The sequence below is a fragment of the Otolemur garnettii genome, unplaced genomic scaffold (assembly GCF_000181295.1).
Source record: "Otolemur garnettii isolate 467f Iridium unplaced genomic scaffold, OtoGar3 scaffold00009, whole genome shotgun sequence".
Lineage (NCBI taxonomy): Eukaryota > Metazoa > Chordata > Mammalia > Primates > Galagidae > Otolemur > Otolemur garnettii.
Genome location: NW_003852404.1, coordinates 1,534,825 through 1,557,658, shown reverse-complemented (window position 1 = coordinate 1,557,658; position 22,834 = coordinate 1,534,825). Strand labels below are relative to the sequence as shown.

The 22,834-nt window shown below is 39.3% G+C and overlaps 1 protein-coding gene across 1 annotated transcript in view; it reads right to left on the bottom strand.

The window, feature by feature from the left end:
• The window catches only part of EFHC2 (EF-hand domain containing 2), a 153,749-nt gene that overhangs the window by 13,543 nt on the left and 117,372 nt on the right, over positions 1-22,834 (bottom strand). The window contains exons 13-14 of the mRNA XM_012801456.1: positions 14,900-15,097; positions 12,667-12,759 (exon numbers count right to left, since the gene is read on the bottom strand). Of these exons, the coding sequence (XP_012656910.1) occupies positions 12,667-12,759; positions 14,900-15,097 (291 nt within the window). The remainder of the gene's footprint in view (positions 1-12,666; positions 12,760-14,899; positions 15,098-22,834) is intronic.

Sequence of the window (22,834 nt, the reverse complement as noted above, 5' to 3'; positions counted from 1 at the left end):
TTTTAGTTTAATGGTTGATTTTGTATGTCAGTAAAATACAATGTCTTTATATTTCTTGAATTGCATGGCTTTTAAATCATTAAGGCAAGCACAGATTCATTTTGTCTACTAGTATATTTTTAGGAAAAATAAAGGGCATCTTTATTATGTATTATGAAGACACGAAAAGAAGTTATTTAGATCCATATTTGCTCATCTTTATTATGTATTATGAAGACACGAAAAGAAGTTATTTAGATCCATATTTGCTGTCATGGAAATATGTCCTTGATATATTTTTGAGTTGAAAGGAGAGTATAAAATAGTAAAAAGAGTTATGATCTCACTTTAGGTTTATATTTATATAAAAAGGCATAGAAAAAAGTCTAGTAACAACAGACTTAAGTATTAACAGCTACCTCTGGGAGACAAGATCATGATTTTTGCTTTTTCTTTAGAATTTGCTATATCATCTGAATTGTTTTACATTTAAAATCAGAAAAAAAATCATTTTTATTTTAAAAAGAAACTTAACAAATGATTATCCTGAACCATAAAAATATAGGTCAAAAATAATGAATCTCTTTGACTACTACTTCCTAATTATGGACATGGGCTCAAATTCATCCTTAACCATAATAGAGCTTTGGCCACTAAGATACAATAATTTCAACACAATTGTTAAAATCACCTAAACACAAAATACATCTTCAATGCTACCTATCCTAAATTTGACCCATCATGCCAATTTTGAGGCCGTCACATAACACCATGTTTTGAAGGAAACAACAAAGGTAGTCACTAAGGCATTATTCCAAGCACCGTTTGCTAGGCTCCTGCCCTCAAAACATACTCACCATCAGTCAAAAATGTTTTTTCTGTTCTTCTTAAAGTATTAAGAAATAATAGCTTATATTTATAAACTAACAAAACTTAACAGCAATAAATTAAATGTTACAAGTTGAAGTCACATAGACTCACTGATCTAAACGGAGTGGAATAAATAGTGACCAGAAGAGGGGAAAGGGAATTTTGTAATTCTTTGGTATACACTTTTTTGGGGCAAGAATTCTGGGGCACAATGCCAATATGCTGCCTCCTACTGTTGTTCACCCTTTGAATTATGGTTCACTCATCATTACAACTCTTTTAAAGGACATGCTCTGTTTACGGAAATATTTGTAGCCAAAATGCAGCATCCTTATTCCTTTTATTTGTGTAAGAACTAAAACTCATTTTTAAAAATGTCTTGTAAGAAACTTTTCTTTAACATGGAACCTTGAAGAAAGGATTTCTTAATACTCTGAGTAGGAGCTAAGATCAAAGAAGATGATCATGTAGGGCCTTTAACTTTTATTCTGAGGAAAAGTAAGAGCCACTGGAGTATATTATTCTGAAATTTCGTGTCCTCCTAAAATTCATTATGGTGAAACCTTATCACCAGTGTAATGATTTCAGAAAGTAGGGATTTGGAGAGGGTGATTAGATCATGAGGGCTCTGCCCTCATCAATGAGATTAGTGCTCTTATAAAAGGGACCCCAGAAGATACCCTTATCCCTTCTGCCATGTGAGGATGCAGAGAGATGGTGCCATCTATGAACCAGGAAGTGAGTCCTCACCAGACACCAAATCTGCCAGCACCTTGATCTTGAATTTCCCAGCCTCCAGGACTATGAGTAATAAACTTCTGTTGTCAATAAGCCACTCAGTTTACAGTTTTCTGCTGGGTCAGCCCCAACAAACTATAATAGGATATAACATATTTTACCCTCTGACTGATACACTGAGAGTAGAATATAAGGGAGAAACATGCAAGTAGCCAAGGAAGTGAGCCTCTTGTAGCAATCCAGACAGCAATTAATGGAAGATTAATGAGATTGGTGACAGTAGAGAGCTGTGAGGAGTGACCAATTCTGAATATACTTTAAATGTAGGATTCCTGCAGGATTATATAGAGCAGCAGTTCTCAACCTGTGGGTCACGACCCCTTTAGGGGTCAAACGACCCTTTCACAGGGGTCGCCTAAATACATCCTATACATATCAGATATTTACATTATGATTCATAACAGTAGAAAAATTATAGTTATGAAGTAGCAACAAAAATAATTTTATGGTTGGGGGTCACCACAACATGAGGAACTGTATTAAAGGGACACGGCATTGGGAAGGTTGAGAACCACTGATATGGAGGAGGAAGATGGAGAAAGAGAGAGAAAGGATTCAGGATAACTTCAAGGTTTTTGCTTGAGCAACTGGAGGTATGAAGCTTCCCTGAGATGAGAAAGACGCAGAGGCTCTAGGCTGGGAGGAAGAAAGATCATGTGTTCAGTTTTGGATATGCCACATTTTGATGAGAATTGAGCAACTGAGGCTCTAAAGTTCAGGGAAGAGGTCCAGGGAAGAAGATATAAATGTGGGAATCATTAGCCATACAGATGGTGTTTAAAGTCATAAAAATTGGGAGACTGGATAAGATCACCTATGAAATAAGTTGATCTGGTCTATAAGAACAGTATAGAATCTGACTGTCAGCAAATTTCCACTATATCCTTTACAGGAGGCATTTATTCGATCCTAGAGGTTTCAGAAGTCTAATATCCCAGTAATTTGGGAACCAGTCAAAATAGATCTAGAATCACATCAGACTCCACTTCTTATATACAACCCACTAGGCAATCTTGTGGGTTTTACTGTCATAGCATATTACAAACATATCTATTTCTCTCCAATTCTTTCACTACTCCCTAGTTTTAAGCCACTATCATCTCTTACCTGGATTATAGCAATAACTTCCTATCTTAATATTGCTACATATACTCTTACCTTGCTGTAGACCATCCTCTACCAGAGTGATCTTTCTAAAAGATCAGATAGATCAGATCAATCAATCTGCTTGCTTGTAAATCTTCAGTGGCTTCCCAGGCCACTTAAAACACAAGTTAACTCCTTGTCAGGATTTAGAGAACCCACCTGAATCTGGTCCGTTAGCCCCTCTGCATCTCCTTACCTGAAAACTCTCTCCCTGTTCACAATGTTCCAGGTATGCTGGCTTTTTTCTGGTTTGCTGATCATACTAAAATTGTTCCCAGAAATGCAAAGTATTTATACCTTCTGGTTCCTTTGTCTTAGAAGTCTCAAGTCAAAAGTTACTATCTTAGAAAGATCTTTACATAAAATTCTCATCTGAGTACCTACACCCAAATAGATGCTGGCACTGGAACTTACAGGAAAATTTCTGGAAGTTGCCATGGAAAGTCCTACTATCCCTGATATTTACCTATTACTTCCTGACACCAACCTTCTCTGTCCAATTCATGATATGTCAAACTCAAAATGTCTAACCATTTACCTATTTAGAAGGATATTTTATAATCAATGATATTTGGGAAGGATCAAAAGCTGTAAATCAAAGTGAATACAAATTACAAATGATGTATAAAATTTTTTTGAGAAAACAATGTTTGAAAGATTTCATCTTCCCAAAATCTCAGAGCCAAGCCTAAAAGAAGAGTTGAGCTAATGTGGTAAAGCAATCACAGGGAGAGAGTTTTCTTTTCAGTTCTGTCTTAAAGTATCTCAATGTATGTGGAATCCCTACAAGGGGCACAAGAGATAAAAGAACAAAGACTCTTTCAATTAAAAGGGATAAATGGCTTGGTGCCCACAGCACAGTGGTTATGGCACCAGCCACATACACCTAGGGTGGCAGGTTTGAACCTGGCCTAGGACAGCTAAACACTTGCAACAAAAAAAATAGCTGGTTGTTGTGAAGGGCACCTGTAGTACTAGCTACTTGGCAGGCTGAGGCAAGAGAATCGCTTAAGCCCCAGAGTTTGAGGTTGCTGTGAGCTGTGACACCATTGCACTCTATCAAGGGTGACATAGTGAGACTCTTATATACAAAAATAAATAAATAAATAAAAGGGATAAAACTAATTAATGCTTTATGGAAGAATCCTTTGCCCTTGGGAAGTGGAGAGAATTGCAGTAAAACACGATGAATCAATTACAAATACTTCTCTTCATTTTCCCCCAAATCCCACCAAAATGACTATAAAAAAGTAAAGATATATTATAACCCACAATGACAAAGATAATTGGAGAAAAAGACAACAGTGGAAAAGAGACTTCAAAATTTTTGCAAGACAAAAAGCAGACCAAGGACTGGTAACTGACTTGACAGAGCAGAGAAAGGGAAGCTGAGTAGTGGGTATAGGAGGTAGTGGGTATAGGAGCACGTAGAGACCAGTCAATGTGGCCTACAAAACTCCTGGAAGACTCAGTGATTGCAAGCAAACTCCAGGGGCCAATAAAAGCAGGAATAAGCTGTGGCACTGAAAACAAGAATTTTTTTAAAACCCTGAATAAACCAAGAGCACCTGAATCCCCAAGTATCTATCTCCCTCCTTATAAGGAGTAGAGGCTCCTTTTCCAGAAAAATTCAACTAAATATCCTCTAGTCTTGATGGAAGGAAGCTAATGGATTGTAGAAAAGAGCATGCCACCCTGAATTTGAGGGCTTTCAGGCCCCTTTCTTCCTTTTTCCTGTTTGTAGAATGCCAGTGGCCAAACTTAAACTCTCCTTCTTTCCCACATCCCACCATCCCTCCAACCCTAGCATGAGAAGATAGAGTTCTTCTCTCTATATTCTGAATGGTTCCAGAGCAATCTCCAGATTCCAGTTTCTGGGGATCCCGTAATACAAATGAAGACTCAGTAGCTGACTAGGCCATGAAACACACCAATCAATAAGACAGCACTCCAGCAGAGCATCCAGTATTAAAAAAACAAAATAGCAACAGAAAAAAAAAAAGGAAACAAAGACAATTCAGGGAGCAGAAGAAAGATGTAAGATAAGAAGATATGTTATATTCCTGCAAAAAGAACAGAAGACTACAAAAAAGGAATTTTAGATGAAAAACATGCTCTTGAAATACAATAGCACTAAAAATATACAGTAGAAGGGATGGAATATAAAGATAGAAAATTTCTTAGTAAATTCATCATAACAAAAAAGAGAAAAGAACCAAATTTAGGAGATGTAAAATCTTAGTAATGAGTTCTCATAAGAAAAATTAAAATGGAGGATAAGAAAGTATTAAATATAAGGTTATTTAGTTCCCATGACTTTGTTCGAGTATGAAGATTCCTGTTGCTGTTGAGATCAATTTTTATTCTGTGATGGTCTTAGAAAATACATGGAATAATTTCTATTTTTTTAAATTTGCTGAGGTTAGACTTCTGATCTAAGCTAATACGTTCCTTTGGAAAGAAGTTTGGAGAACACTTAGGGAACTAAAAGTAGACCTGCCATTCAATCCTGCAATTCCTCTACTAGGTATATATCCAGAAGACCAAAAATCATTTTACAACAAAGATATTTGCACCAGAATGTTTATTGCAGCCCAATTCATAATTGCCAAGTCATGGAATCAACCCAAGTGCCCATCAACCCATGAATAGATTAACAAATTGTGGTATCTGCATACCATGGAATATTACACAGCCACAAAAAGATGCGAGACTTTACATCTTTTATGTTTACATGGATGGAGCTGGAACATATTCTTCTTAGTAAAGTATCTCAAGAATGGAAGAAAAGGTATCCAGTGTACTCAGTACTATTATGAAACCAATATATAATTACCCACACTTTCATATGAATGATAAAACACAACTGTAGCCCAGAATGAAGGAGGAAGAGAGAGGTGAGGGGAGGGGAGGGGGGAGGCCAGGTGCAGGGAGGGTAATTAGTGGGATCTCACCCATTGTGCATAATGCAAGGGTACATGTCAACTCTATTAAGAGTAGAGTATAAATGTCTTACCACAAGTATTAAGTGAGGCAAAGGCTATGTTAACTAGTTTGATGTAGGCATTCCAAATTGTATATAAAATCAGCACATTATACCCCATAAATGCATTAATGTACACAGTTATGATTTAAAGAAATTATTAAATAATAGAAAATTTCTTACAATCAAAGAACAGTCTTCAAGCTAGAAGAGTCTATCAAGTATTAAGTATAATGAATCCATAGCCTCTGCCAACCCCCCGCCGAAACATGGCCCTATCAAAAACTTCCAAAACATTGGGGATAAAGAGGAAATTCTAAGAGCATCCAGAAAGAACAGTGATGAGAATCAATATTATGCCAATTTTTCAATCACAATAGCAAGTTAACAGATAATATATAAAAGTGATTAATCATGACCTCATGTACACTATGTATGGTACACATGTGCTACTTAAAATACTAGCAGCTAGAGGGGCTACAAGGAGCTGCTCCTTGTGAATGGGTCTAGTGGGTGGAGAAGGATGTGGCCAGAGACTGCTGCTGTTGGGAAAAGCTTTTTAGAATGATTTGATGATTTTTGACTATAAGCATGTGTCAGTTTGATACAAATAAAAATTTAAGGAGTATAAAAACTGGATGAAACACTCTGAAACACACTTTTCCTGGTAGTAAACATGTAAAAGTCAGACTTACAGTGCTTCTAGTTGGGAGCAAAGTACACAAGGAGTGAGTCTCTCAGTCTTCCTTCCTGCTCTAAAATTCTGCAATGTAACCTCCTCCCCTGAACTGCTAATGTAATGAGATTTTTCATGCCATTATGTGGTATTATAATATGCACCCTAATATACACTGTGCTTATTAGATGAGTCTGTAAGTAAAGAACTAAGATTAAAAGAAGATGTCCAGTTTTAACAGTTGTTCAGGCTGGAGGAGGAGGCAGGAGCAGTTCAGAGACAAAAAAGGCTTGATTACTAGGGGAGTGAGGACAAGTCAGTCAGCCAATGTCTACAGTTACCCCTGAAGGTTCTCTCCAGTCACCTCGCATAGAGGCCTCCCTCCATCTCACGACCACAGGCATCATTTGCCAAATCCTAGGCATTCTTTCAAAATATTTTGGAAAAGCCTATGAATCATATAGAAGATATATTTCCTTATTTCATGGCTGTGCTTTCACAATCAAATATATGATCCCAGTTCTCCACCTGAGTCCTCTGCTTCATTTCTCTCCAAATGGTATTTGGCTCTTGCTAAAAATCCAATCTGTGGTCAAAGGACAAAGATTTGCCGCTCTGGAGGAAATTCTTTTTTAAAGGCTTTGAAGTCAATTGCAAAAAAAGAACTTTCTATGGCCACATTGTTGGAATCAGTGCACAGCCTTCCAGGGTGACTGCCCTAAAGGGCAGCACTAATTCTGGCTTTTAAGTGTTTCTATGCTTGTTAAAAAGTCAGTCTCCTTACTTTTAAGTCTGAGCTCACAGTGTTAAAGTGTTTTCCTAAAACTTCCATAAATTCTTCTATCCCTTTGATACTTGGGAATCCACCATTTCCTCCACTATACAAACTAAGAGACATGTTTGTAGAAGAAGAGGAGGGGGAGGTGATTCCTCTGGCTCCCCTCTAAATAATAAGACCCCCAAACATGCTTCCCAATGCCTTGCTAGGTGGGAGTTCTTAGAACTGAGTCTAATGTGACATCTGACTGATGTTCGTGCTCCTCCTTCCCAAAATGATGAATGGCTTGAAAACTGCAGAAGCCATCCATCTCCTTGCTATGGGGAATAATGCTGAGCCGCTTTATTTCCAGCCTCTGCAGCAGTAAAAGGCTTAGTGGCAGCTGTATTTTTCTGAAGAGGAACCTGCTTTCCCTCTGCTGCAAAGGCCATTTCATCACTTAGCAAAATGGGCTGGAAGGGAAGAGTGAGCATAGTGAAGACCCATTTTTGACTCAGCTGTGTTTGGTTTCAGATCATTACCTAAAGATCTGCTTTTTAAACACCTGCTTTGAGTCTTCAAGGCCAGGCACTTAAGGAAAAGTGGAGCTTTGGGCCTTCACATTGGTTGGTCACAAAAACTTAAGGTTGGAAGATGGCACTGCTCAAGTTGCCAATGAGTAACTCTGGTTATCTCTAATTAAGCCTCTAAATTCCAACTGTGATTCCAGAACACAGCTCCTCAGTGAGGTGGGTCCTTGGTAAGCTGCCAAGTACAGATTGTACAGATAGTCAATGCTCTGTTGGTCCACACGGTTTGGAGTTTTAAAAAAATTTTTCTCCAACTACAAATGAGATTATATTTTGAAAAGGTGGAAGGCATCTGAGTGGGTAGGTGTGTGTGACAGAGGGAGAGAAAGAGGAGGAAAGGAAGGAGAGAAAAAGAGAATTGGGGGAGAGGGGGTGAGAAAGGAAAAAATGAGGGAGAGAGGGAGAGGGAGAGACAGAGAGAAGGAGTGTGTCTCTGAAAATTTCATCAGTGCAGCAAATACTCTGTGACAATAGCAGCCACAGGGCTCAAGCCTTGCCCTTCAGCTTCATTGCCAGGTATTAGCTGGGTGAAATCCTAGGAGCCTAAACCCTGCCTCTGGGAGGGGGCCAGGGGGCAGGACTGGGAAGCCTATAATGAAATGATTTTAAAGCCCTGTTAACTTTTTCCATTTTAACTGATATTTCTGGATGAGGCACCAGCTCTCCTGGGAGGGCAGTTCTAAGGCATTCCATGGAACCCAAATCCAGCTATAAAAGACTAGCTTAGGGCAAAGCTGCTGGGGAAAGAGTTGCACTTGAATTTCCAGTTATTCCAAGTCTCTATTCAGAAGGTCACAATTAGGGAAGAAGGCTGCCTCTTTACTGCCCAGACCCATAAGGAACACAGATTGAAATTACCTCAGAATTCTCTCCACCTCTTATGGTTTGAGAATCAGAATGTCTTGCTTACTAGTGCAGAGGAACATTAATTTCCAAATGAAGGCTCAGAGGAGTTGAGTAGAAGTTCAGGGATCACATGGCTAGGAAGCAGCAGCACTGGCTGCAGATGCAGGCCTGACGGACACCAAGCCCATGTTGTTCTCTCCATGCGCAGCACACTAGCATAGGACAAGTCTCTGAGGCTGCAAAGATGAACGAGGTCTAGTCCCAACCCCTGGGAGCTCAGATAGAAGCAAAAGTTTAGAATATCTTAGAGAGCAGTAGTTCTAATTCCATTAGAGACTTGTCTTGGCATGGAACATGCTCTTTTAGTGAGAGGTTCTCCTTATACCTCAATGTTCATACTTATGAAATGAGAAATAATGTCCATCAAATAAAATGTACCTTGTAGCATGCTCAAGAATTTACAAAATATTCTAAGGCTCTTAGCACTACATCAATACAGTGTTACTTCTATTATTAATGGGTAATAGCTATTACTACATGGAACACATAAGTCTGCCACTCTGTGCATTAGTGAAATGAATTTGTTTGGTATGTAAGATGACCTTATTCCAGCTCTCACAGCACAAACTGCCAGGGGCTGAGATACCTATGTGTGAAATGATATTGAAGTCCTGATTCCAGCTTGAGTTGTACTAATAGGGCAAGATCAAATTGAATTATAAGAAAAATGGGAATGGAGTAGAAGGGAAATTGTAGTCCCAAAACATAAGATTGGGAGAAATACATAAGCAATAATCAGTGAGTGAAGGAAAGCCTCCAACCCTCTAGCCATATTGTTTTTTGGTTCCTCATCTACATTCACACAGCAGGGGTACACGGCTGCTTAACAGCTGCTCAGCTCCATCTTGAAGCAGGTAAAACTACCCCTGGGCAGAATGTGCATTAGACAAAGTCAACAAACTCCACGCCTGCCTCCCGTGGGAGACGGAAGATGTCAGACGGGGGTCTGGCTTAGCATGCCATGAGGAGAGCTGTGCAGAAGGAGACTTTGGTCAGGGCTCTGTACAGCACTGTGGAGTCTGTGGGGAACAATAAGAATGCAGAATATAAATGTAAGTTGCAGGCTGATGGGCCCATTAGGAATTAGGGCAGTCTTTGAAAGGAATCTGCAGAGATGATGCAAAACACCAAGCATGTGACCCAAATCATGGCAGGGCATATTGGAAGGAGAGGGGAATGGGAATGAGACATTTTCTAATCTGATTAGTCTGAAGTTTCCCTGGAGTGTGGAGAAGGGTCACTGCACAATTAGAGGCAAAGTTAGATTGAACATGGTCTGCTTAGTGGCTGAGAGGGGATAACCTCCTCCAAACTAAGCTGGGCTTGGAGGCAGATGTGCTCAGAGACTGAGACAACTTCGAAACAAGTTGTGAAATACTCTTTCTGCATTTATTGTCAAATAGTAAAGACAAAGACAAAACAGTCTGCTGAGAGAATGAGAGGATGATGACTTGGTGGCCTTAGCACTGGATAAGAAACATCTAGGTCCTCCAGAGGCCAGACTCCCACATTACTGGACTTCCCAGGACAACTCAGCCTCAAGGCCATCAAGAGATAATCTAATAAACATCCACAGCTTCCTGACTAGAAGACATCTTAATGTGTGAAAGGCATTCAAATCCAACTGTTGAGAAACAAGGCTTCCTCTATCTACAAAAACACAGGTTTTTTCCAGTTCATTTCCAAGTCAGAATGTGTGGTCTATGGTCCTTGACTAGAACTTTGCCAATCAGTACTTAGCACCAGGTACTATGCTGGGTACTTTACATATGTTATTTCAATCAACCCTTAGAACCGCTAGGGAGTGGGTACTGTTATCTCATTCTAGAGGTAAAGAATCTGAGGTTCAGGCAGGCCAAAACTCATGCACAAGGTCACACAGCTAGTAAGCGAACTCAAAGAATGTGAGAGACAAGGCAGGGGGGTAAAATTGTCAATATGTGACAACCCACTGATTATTTATAGGTGGTAAATCAAACAGGTTAGAAGCAGGTGTCTGCACTGAATGAATCAAAGATCAAGCCACAGATCTTCACTACAAGGTAAGGGACAAACAGAGAAGCATACATAGTGTTGCGAGAATTCTTAAGAGGAGAGAATCACTCCAATCATCAGCCAAACAAATGCAACAGGGCTTCGTGGATGCAGTGCCACTTTAAATGGGTCTTGAAGGAAGAGCCTGCTTTCAGCAGGTGAAAAAAAAAAACTACTTGCTCTGGAAGATGTAGCAAAACGAAAGGCAGAAATGTGAAAAGCCAGGAAGTGTGTGTGTGAAATGCTAAATGGCCCATTTGGGTGGACTACTGGCAACAAAGAAGGGAAGCTCTTGGGGTGGGGGTGTAATTGCGCAGAGCCCTGACTTCTAGGCCTGCCTACCTCATCGCAGGTCCTTTATACCAGGATGACATGTTTATGCCTTACACTGCAGCTGGAAAACAAAAGCAAATAGAGTAAAATAAAAACAAATTCAAAACAACAGAAAGGGAATTGATAGTCTAGAAAATTATGCCAGGTTGATCCAATGCACACCCACATCCAACCAGATCTGCCCTCTTCTGGATTCCACTCCTGACACCCTGGACCCGGCTTCCCCTACATGGGATTTGGTTTTATCTGTTCCTTTAGTTTTTCCTTTTGTCTTAGATGAGGACTCCCTACTCTAGCCCTTGCCTGAGAACAAGGCTCCACCTGACAGCCCTAAACAACACAATGAAGAAGGAGTTTACTTCAAAGTTAAGGAGCTGGTAGAGAGCAAAGAGACACCATAGAAGGCTTGTGAGTAGAAGAGTGACAAAATGACATACATTTTTACTCTTAGAAGGCATGTAAAAATGGATTTAAAAATTCAGAGACTGAGGGCAGAGCCTGTGGCTCAAAGGAATAGGGCACTGGCCCCATATATTGGAGGCTGCAGGTTCAAACCCGGCCCTGGCCAAAAACAAACAAACAAAAAAAAAAACTGCAAAAATTCAGAGACTGGTGGAAGAAAATACCAATGTGGTGGTTCTATATAGTATTCAAGAAGCAATCTGTGTCAGAATGAGAGTGATAACAGTGGAAATGGAGAGGATAGAGTAGATGCAGGAAGTAGGAAGGAGACATCCTAACCTACTGGCTATTTGTAGCCAATAATTAAAAATAACCAGAAGCAGGAGATATACATTTGAAAGGTTCAGGGATCAAGTCACAGCTCTTCTTCATGTGACTTTGGGCAAAACACTTCATCTCTCTAGACCTCAGCATCTTCATATATAAGATAGGAAGGACAGGGAGGATAATAGTTATGGTCTCACAAGTTGTTCTCAAAAAGTAAATAAGATAATGTATCCAAAGCAATTATCACAATGCCTACAACACAGCCCAAAATGTTAGCATCAACACAAGTCAGGGTAGGAGTTAGAGTGATGCCATAGGAAACATGAAAGATGACCACAGTCTAGGTGGCTCGGAGTGAGGGGTCAGGAAGTGAAAAGTCAAGTTCAACAGGAGAAGTGCTGTTTTAGAGAGCAGTTCATTGTGCTCTCCTTTCATGACACCATAATCTCTCAATTTTCCATTTGGTGCTCTAGCAAGACACAGCTCCATGCTAATAATCCTAGATCCTCTTACTGCATGCCTTTAGCTATCAGCAACTACTGCTTTGAAAAACCTGCCCTGAATTTTGTATCTCATGTTCTCAGAACCAAAGAAGTTATACATTTCATTTTGTCCCAGGAACCTGTGGATTTGTAACTGTGTGTTCATGTTAAAAAGATCAAATAATAACTTATAATAGGTTCTCTAACGGTCAAAATTATGACAAACTTTTTCTTTTGTAGCACTTAAATGAAAGTATGTCATCAATAATATTATCAAAACAGTCAAGGGTAAGTCAAGGGTAAAGACAGATATAAAACCAGGAATAGTCCCCCACACAAAAGTCCATAAGACAATCTCCATGATGGGTAGTACTCTTGCTTACCTGGACAGTAAGGTTGCTAGAAGATCCTCATTCACAGGTAACCTGAAGGACTTGCACAGCCTTCTAATGTATTTAGTGGGTAATACATTCTTTCTGCATTAAAACAAAGTAAATGAGCTTTTATATATTTTGCGTCCCTTTAGCAACAATTACATACTACAGAAAAGAAAATACAGATTTGACAAGTCCTAAAAATGTGCACACGGAAGTATGAAAACTGGCGTTGGAACTCACAGTAAAGAAAAACAGACGTATTGCATTTCACCAACTTTTGCTATTTCAGAGGTCACCAGATTCTGTCCTTACAAAGGCCTTTCCATCAAGATGCAGATTCTTGTTTGGTGACAGTACAGCCTATTAAGGCTGCAGCCACAGTGTTGCTCTAAGTAATCGATCTGCATTCTTGACCACTAGTCAAAAATGGTTCTGATATTTGAAAACATCTCTTAATTTGACAGGCATGCAGAGCTTCCAACATAAGTATGATATGACTTAAGGGTGTTTTTCTGGTCTTTTCCTTGGACCCAAACCTTATAACCTGAAAGCCCCAGCTGGGGCCTCAACATTCACTTCAATTTTGTCAGATGCAAGCAGTTTTCTCTAGAGCAACCTAACATTCATTCTCTCCAGCCTGCTGGGGGCACAGAAATGCGTGGCCAATGTTCTCACTCAGCAAATGCTCTTCCAGGCATCAGAATCAGAATCAACAGGAAAGAAAGTGGTCTCTTTCTTTGCAATGAGAATGTTTACATCTGGAATCAAAGCTTGCTGGATCTGGAGGAACCTTAGGCTACTGTATCAAGCAGCTTCCTTATTCCCAAGAGGTGTTCCTTTAGTGAAAGAGGGTCACATTTCTCACCCTGAAGGAGGGGCACCTCTAGTGTAGAAGGCAAGGCCAGTGTCATGCAAAGCTCAGGCCACACATCCTCTATGACTATGGTCCCCAACCCCCAGGTCACTAGGGACTAGTACCAGTTTATGGCCTGTTATGAGCCCCCCCACTGCCACTCTGTGGAAAAATTGTCTTCCATGAAACTTAACGAGCCAGGCTTCACAGCAGGTGAGCAGACAGCAATCGAGAGAAAGAGCTTTGTCTGTATTTATAGCTGCCAGCTGCTCACTATCACTGGCATCACCACCTTAGCTCTGCCTCCCCGCCCATCCATGGACACGTTGCCATGAAACTGGTCCTTGGGGCCAAAACTGTTGGGGACCACTGCTCTAGGAGGCTCAGGGAAGGTCAAAGGTTCAAGGAAGAATGCATCTTTAAAAAGAACTCACTACAGATGGATGAACTGTGGATTAGGGAAAAAAATCAGATTCGTTTTTAAAGTAAACTATGGTAACTCAAAGATTTTCAAGGCATGTAGCTTTGTGGCCGCTTAGTTAAGATATAGACTTCAAGTTTGGGGATGAAGAACAGAGTCACAGAGGAGAGAGATGGTAATGGTGTGCAGCAACAAAGTTAGAAGCTAGAGTGAGAACTAAGCTTTGCTAACTCCAAACGAAAGAAATAAAGTTATATACCCTCCCCACTATATCAGGTCTGTGAATAAGATGAATACCAAAACATTAAGATGTTTGCATCCAATTGTATGTAACAATGACTCAATGAAGTTTCATACCCACATGATCAATGTATCAGAAATAGATTATACTGAACATCATTATTTCCAAGAAGAAGTAATTTCAAAGAAATTCTATTATAACTTTGATTCAAACTATACAAGAACATTTCATGTAACCAAAATATTTGTGCCCCCTTAAGATTCTGAAATTTAAAAAAGGGAGAAATAAAAGAAATTCTATAAAAGTTTACTTGCAAATTCCCTGACCTGTTTATTATAAAGGTCACATTTATAAATCGCAGTCATCACTAATATAATGGAAAAAAATAGTATGTCAGAATTAAACCTTCTAAAATCTTGACTTACTATGTTTCAGTTCAAAGCTTCCAGAATTGAATGAAAAGAAAATTCAAGAGAGCAGCTTATTCTTTTAAAGACATAGAGCCTCACTCTATTCCATCAACAAACAAATCTCACCGTCACTGTGAAATACCTGTACCCAAATACTTCTCCAAAAACGATTATAGGTGGTTTTGCTAAATACTGGAGCATTATGAGACATGTCAATTTTCCCTTTGCCCATTTAGATAAAATATAACTTCCCCCATTACTCAGGTTTATAGAAACTTGAATGATTTATTAGAATCAATAAAACAAAAGCTTACTTTTCTCGATCGTCGTACATACAGGTAGAAAGGAATCTTTCGAAATTCTCAAAAGTATTTTTCTTGAGTTGTTCATGGGCCTCTGCAATTAAGACCTCCAAAGTTGGACATGGTTCATCAGGTATACGATAGTGACGTGCAATGGTGATAACCTCTTGGTCTGTGAGTCTTCCAACAGTCAGACTCATCAATATCTCTCTGTAATGAATATAGAAAAATATTCATAAAATGTCATCTAAGAATACAGTATTTTACCTCTTCTATTAGAAAGCTCCAAATACCATTTTTAAAAACTTTTGCCAACTGCAAAGAGGAAAAACAATTATTTTTCTTTAATTTAATTTCTCTCCTTAATTTAGGAGCAGGAGGAAGGCACCAATGCTGGAATGGAAAATCATAAGCACTATGGCTATTATAGATAGCTATAAATTTATAAATAAAATGGCATTTTTCCCAGAATCGAACTTGTATCACATAATAACCTGCAAACAGGAAGCAAATTTTTAAGGCCTTGTGTGGTCACAAATTTGTCACTAAATACATTACTTTATTCAATGCCTTCTGATCTTCCTTATACAAAATTGTGAGAAACTTTGCTTTCTGGTTTCCCAGGGCATGAAATTTATATGTCAGTAAATTAGAATGGTGTTTTGGGATGGGGAAAGCATTCATGCACATTTATATAATAAAAAATAAAAATTGGCACACCCTGGCAATGAGAACAAAATAAGAGAAGAAAAAGAAAAGTTAAAAAACCTGTGTCAAGAGGGAGGCAAGATGGCTGACTGAAGCCAGCTTTTGGCAGAGGCTCCCATTCAGAGGGAGAAATAATGGCAAGAAATAGCCCAGTAGAGCAGAAGATCAGGAGCCAGCTGAGGGAAAGGATTGATAGGTTCACATCACTCCTGCTGTGACAAGCTGGGACTCCAGAGAAACAAATTTCTGGTACAAAACCCATCCCAAAGAGGACAGGAATCCTTCCCCTACACCCATCCCCAGGAGAGTGGCTTGAGGCGAGTAGATAACAGAGGACCTTTTGTTTCACCAAAGGGGAGAGAATGACTGAGGGCTGGGACTCCCTCCACAGAGAGATACCGCTGCAAGCCCAGGCAGTCGCTTGCCTGGGCCAAAAGTTGATCTAATATTCTCCCTACCTGAACTCCCAATCAACCCCTCCCCCTTCTCCTGGTGGTCTGGAAGACTACCCCTTGCAAAATCCAGAGCATTTGGCAGAGTTTTGCTAGGCTAGGGCACTTCATGAGCTGTGGGGAAGTTGCACTGAAACTATAACTTTAATAGAGGCAGGAGTCACAAGGGGAGAGAGATTTGCCCCATGTTGGAAACAACATAGCTTGGGACCCACACTACCGACCATGGCCCACCAGCTCCCCGGCTCGGCAGCCCACGGTGGGTGGCTCAGCTCCCCCTGGGCTCCTGCGACCAGCAGCCATGGTAGCAACTCCAACCCAGCTCCTGCAACCTGTGGCCTGTGGCCAGTGAATCCAGCCTGGCTCCTGTGACCTGTGCAGCCCATGGCCTGCGACTCTGCCCTCCAGCACTTGTGACCCATGCGGCCCACAGCCAGGGACTCCCACCCAGCTCCTGTGACCCCTGCAGCCCACCACCGGTGACTCCTGCCTGGCTCCTACAACCTGCGCAGCCCACAGCCATGACTCCACCCTCCAGTTCCCTGCCTGGCTCCTAAGCCTGTTGCAGGTGACTTCCACCTGGCTCCTCCCACTCGTAGTCCCACAGCCAACGACTGCCACCCAGCTCCGGGGACCTGTGGCCCATGGCTGACAACTCTGCTTAAACTGTCCTCTTAAGAGGCACAGGTTGCCTGACTAGATACAAAGACTCAGGCCAGATATCTGTTGCATACAAGAATCTCATCTTACCTTAAAGGATAAATATAGACTCAGGGTGAAGGGATGGGCATCTGTAATCCAGGCAAATGGAAATCAGAAAAAAGCAGGGGTGGCAAGTTTATTTAGGCTTTAAACCAACAAAAGTAAAGAAAGACAAGGATGGTCACTTCATATTTGTTAAGGGAAACACTCAACATGATGAGATGTCAATTATTAACATTTATGCACCCAACCAGAATGCTCCTCAATTTATAACAGGCCCTAACAGACATGAGCAACTTAATATCTTCCAGCACCATAATAGTTGGAGATTTTTTTTTGAGACAGAGCCTCAAGCTATCCCCCTGGGTAGAGTGCTGTGGCATCACAGCTCACAGAAACCTCCAATTCCTGGGCTCAAGCGAGTCTCCTGCCTCCGCCTCCCAAGTAGCTGGGATCACAGGTGCTGGCCACAATGCCCAGCTATTTTTTGGTTGCAGCTGTTATTGTTTTTTGGCAGGCCTTGGTTGGATTTGAACCTGCCACCTTAGGTGTATGTGGCTGGCGCCATAGCCACTTGAGCCACAGGCACTGAGCCATAGTTGGAGTTTTAATGCCCCTTTGGCAGTGTTGGATAGATCCACCAATAAGAAACTAAGCAAAGAAATTTTGGACTTAAACTTCACCATACAACAACTAAATTTGACAGACATCTACAGAATATTTCATCCTAACAAAACTGAATATGTATTCTTTTCATCAGCACGTGGAACATCCTCCAAAATTGGTCAGATCTTAGGTCACAAGGCTAACCTCAGCAAATTTAAAAGTATAGAAATTATTCCTTGTATTTTCTTGGATCATGACACAGTAAAAGTTGAACTCACAATAACCAATATTTTCTTGGATCATGACATAGTAAAAGTTGAACTCACCAATCTTCATACTCATACAAAGACATGGAAGCTAAATAACCTTATGCTGAGTGATAGCTGGGTCATAGATGAGATTAAGAAGGAAATTGTCAAGTTTTTGGAATAAAACAATAATGATGACATGAATTATCAGAACCTGTGGGATACTGCAAAGGCAGTTCTAAGAGGGAAATTTATAGCATTGGAAGGCTTCCTCAAGAGAACGGAAAGAGAAGAAGTCAATAACTTAATGAGACATCTTAAGAAACTGGAAAAGGAAGTACATTCCAACCCCAGACACAGCAGAAGAAAAGAAATAACTAAAATTAGAGCGGAATTAAATGAAATAAAAAACAAAAGAATTATTCAAAAGATAAATGTCAAAAAGTTGGTTTTTTGAAAAATCCAACAAAATTGATAAACTTTTGGTCAACCTAACCAAAAATAGAAAATTAAAGTCCATAATATCATCAATCAGAAATGACATAGGTGAAATAACAGACACCTCAGAAATTCAAAAAATCCTTAATGAATACTACAAAAACTTTATTCTCAGAAATATGAAAATCTGAAAGAAATTGAGCAATATTTGGAGGCACCTCAACTTCCTACACTTAATCAGAAAGAATTGGAAATGCTGAACAGACCTATATCAAGTACTGAAATAGAATCAACTATATGAAATCTCCCAAAAAAGAAGAGTCCAGGACCAGATAGTTTCACATCAGAATTCTACCAAACCTTTAAAGAGGAACTATTACCTATATCACTTCACCTTTTCCAAAACATTGAAAAAGAAGGAATACTTCCCAACACATTCTATGAAGCAAATGTCACCCTGATCCCCAAAGACCCAACAAGAAAAGAAAACTATAGACCATTATCTTTAATGAACATAGATGCAAAAATATTCCATAAGATCCTAGCAAACAGAATCCAACAACACATCAAACGAATTATACACCATGACCAAGTGGGTTTTATCCCAGGATCTCTAGGTTGGTTCAATATATATAAACCTATAAATATAATACATCACATAGACAAACTAAAAACCAAAGACCATATGATTCTCTCAATAGATGCAGAAAAAGCTTTTGACAATATCCAGCATCCTTTCATGATCAGAACACTTAAGATAATAGGTATAGAAGGGACTTTTCTTAAACTGATAGAGGCCATTTACAGCAAACCCACAGCCAATATCATATTAAATGGAGTAAAATTCAAAACATTTCCACACAGATCAGGAACCAGGAAGGTTGCCCATTGTCTCCACTGCTTTTTAACATTGTAATGGAAGTCTTAGCCATCGCAATCAGGGAAGAGGAAGCGATCAAGGGTATACAAATAGGGTCCGAGGAGATCAAACTTTCACTCTTTGCAGATGATATGATTTTTATACTTGGAAAAACCCCAAGGACCCAACCATAAAACTCTTAGAAGTGATCAAGGAATACAGTGGCATCTCAGAATACAAAATCAATACGCACAAATCAGTAGCTTTTATATATACCAGTCATAGTTAAGTCAAAAAAACAGTCAAGGACTCTATTCCCTTTACAACAGTGAGGGACTCTATTCCCTTCTTGTGCTAAAGAAGATGAAATATTTGAGAATTTACCTAACAAAGGATGTGAAAGATCTCTATAAAGAGAATTATGAAACTCTGAGAAAAGAAATAGCTGAAGATGTTAACAAATGGAAAAACATACCATGCTCATGGCTAAGAAGAATCAACATTGTTAAAATGTCCATATTACCTAAGCACTTTACAAATTTAATGCAATCTCTATCAAAGTACCATCATCATACTTTAAAAATTTGGAAAAAATAGTACTTCGTTTTATGTGGAACCAGAAAAAACCTTGAATAGCCAAGACATTACTCATAAATAAAAACAAATCAGGAGCAATCACACTACCAGACTTCAAACTATACTATAAATCTATAGTGATCAAAACAGCATGGTATTGGCACAAAAATAGAGAGGTAGATGCATGGAACAGAATTGAGAACCAAGAGATGTTGGTATTTTCAAGAGATGAACCTAGACACTTACCATCATTTAATCTTTGATAAGCCCATAAAAAATATAAATTGGGGGAAAGATTCCCTATTTAACAAATGGTGATGGGAGAATTGGCTGGCAACTTGTAGAAGACTGAAACTGGACCCACACCTTTCACCATTAACCAAAATTGATTCTCACTAGATAAAAGATTTAAAAGTTAAGATATGAAACTATAAAGATTCTTAGAAAGAGTGCAGGAGAAACACTTGAAGAAATTGGCCTGGTAGAATACTTTATGAGGAGGACCCCCCGGGGAATTGAAGCAACACCAAAAATACATTACTGGGACCTGACCAAAGAAAAAGCTTCTGCACAGGCAAGAACACAGTAAGTAAAGCAAGCAGACAGCCCTCAGAATGGGAGAGGATATTTTCAGGTCATGCTTCTGACAAAGGTTTGATAACGAGAATCCACAGAGAACTCAAACTTATTAAGAAAAGAACACGTAATCTCATTTCATTGTGGGCAAGGGACTTGAACAGAAGCTTCTCTGAAGAAGATAGGCTCATGGCCTACAGACACATGAAAAAATGTTCATCATCTTTAATTATCAGAGAAATGCAAATCAAAACCACTTTGGGATATTACTCTAACTCCCGTAAGAGTGGCTCACATAACAAAATCCCAAAACTACAGATGTTGGCATGGATGTGAAGAAAAGGGAACACTTCTGCACTGCTGGTGGGAGTGCAAGCTAATACATCCCTTTTGGAAAGAAGTATGGAGAATACTCAGGGATATAAAAGTAGACTTGCAGTTTGATCCTGCAATTCCTCTACTAGGTGTATATCCAAAAGACCAAAAATCACTTTATAGCAAAGATATTTGCATCACCTTGTTCACTGTAGCTCAATTCATAACAGCCAAGTCATTGAAGAAGCCCAAGTGCCCATCGACCCATGAATGGATTAATAAATTATGGAATATCATGCAGCCTTAAAAAAAGATGAAGACGTTACCTCTTTTACGTTTATATGGATGGAGCTGGAACATATCCTACTTAGTAAAGTATCTCAAGAATGGAAGAAAAAAATCCAATGTACTCAGTACTATTATGAAACCAAGTTACAAACACTCACACTTTCATACGAAGACTAGATCACAACTATGGCCCAAGATGAAGGAGGCGGGTATGGAAGTGGAGGGGGAAAGTTAGATCAAGGGAAGGCAAATGGTGGAATCATACCTATGGTGCATAATGCAAGGGTATATGTCAGATCTATGAGTATAGAATGTAAATGTCTTAACACAATAAGTAAACGAGATGAGGTATATATTAACCAGTGTGATGTAAGCATTCCTAATTCTATATGAAATCAGCACAATGTACCCCATAAATGCATCAATGTATACATGATCTATGTGTTTATGATTTAATTTTTAAAAAAAGCTATGTCAGAGAAACAATAAAAATTCTAAAAGAAAGTGCAGGAGAAGCTCTTTATGGAATCAGCCTGGGAAAAGATTGCATGAGGAAGACCCCCTTGGCAATTGTAGCAACACCAAAAATAAATAAATGGGATGTGATCAAGCTAAAACGCTTCTGCACAGCTAAGGTTATAACAGCTAAAGCATATAGACCACCTTCAGAATGGGAGAAGATATTTGCATGCTATTAATATGACAAAAGTCTGATAACTAGAATCTACAGAGAACTCAAACTAATAAACAAGAAAAGAGTGAATAATCCCATTTATAAGTTGACAAGAGACTTGAACAGAAACTTCTCTGAAGATGACAGACAAATGGCCAACAAACACATGAAAAAAATGCTCATTGTCCCTAAACATCAGAGAAATGCAAATCAAAACCACCCTGAGATACCTAACCCCAATGAGAATAGCCCACATCACAAAATACCAAAGCTGTGGTTGCTGGCATGGATGTGGAGAGTAGGGAGCACTTTTGCACTGCTGGTGGGATTGCAAAGTAATACAACCTCTATGGGAAGAAGTATGGAGAATTGTCAAAGAACTAAAAGTGGACCTTTCATTTGGTCCCACAATCCCATTACCAGGTATCTACCCAAAAGAAACTAAAATCATTTTACCCAAAGGATATTTGCACCATAATGTTTATTGCAGCTCAATTCACAGTTGCCAAAATGTGGTAGCAACCCAGATGCCCATCAACCCATGAATGGATTAATAAACTGTGGTGGTTATATGTATTCCATGGAGTACTATTCAGCCATAAGAAACGATGGAGATTTTACATCTTTTGTGTTAACCTGGATGGGATTCAACCACATTCTTCTTAGTGAAGTATCACAGGAATGGAAAAACAAATCTCCAATGTACTCAATACTAATATGAAACCAATATATGAACAACTACATGCCCACACGAAAGAAAAACCCAAGTATATTCTAGTGAGGGGGAGGACAGAAGAAAAAGGAGGGGGGAGGAGGGAGGGTAATTGGGATCTCACCTAATGTGCAGTGTGAGGGTGTTCAGCGCGCCCCCAGGGTGAAGGGCTCAACTACAACTTGAACTTTATCTCAGAAATAAAAACGATATCACCTAAATATTTGTGCCCTCATACTAATCTGAAATAAAAAAAAAATTAAAAGAATTTTTTTTAAAAACTTTTTTTTTAAAAGCTGTGTAAGGGTAGACCTCTCTGTGTCTTGAGAGGGTAAATGGCCCTGAGATTATCTGGCAGAGCTAAAAATCTAAACAGTGACAACATATTTATTACAGATTAGGATCCAAAGTCCAACAAATTGGTTGGACCGTTTTCAGTGAAACTCTGTATGCAAAGCATACATTAGCAAAAAATATATCAAAATGGTTAAAATGCTAATCTGGCATTGAATAAATGAATTGTAAATTAAAAAATGGTTAAAATGCAAAATGTTATGGTGGTTACATGAATAAGGCTCCACTGTGTAGAAAATTTACTTATAGGAAATAATTCAATTCCCAAGAATCTTGAATAAACAAAGGAATACAAAACTTCCTTTTCTCTTCTGCTTACTATAGCCAGGTCTTTCAGAATAAATGCTTATAGTTCTTCGAGATATTTCTGGTCATTATCTCTATCACTTGAGAACTCTTGTCTCTCCTAGTCAAGAATTTTCTTTGATAAGAGTCTAGGC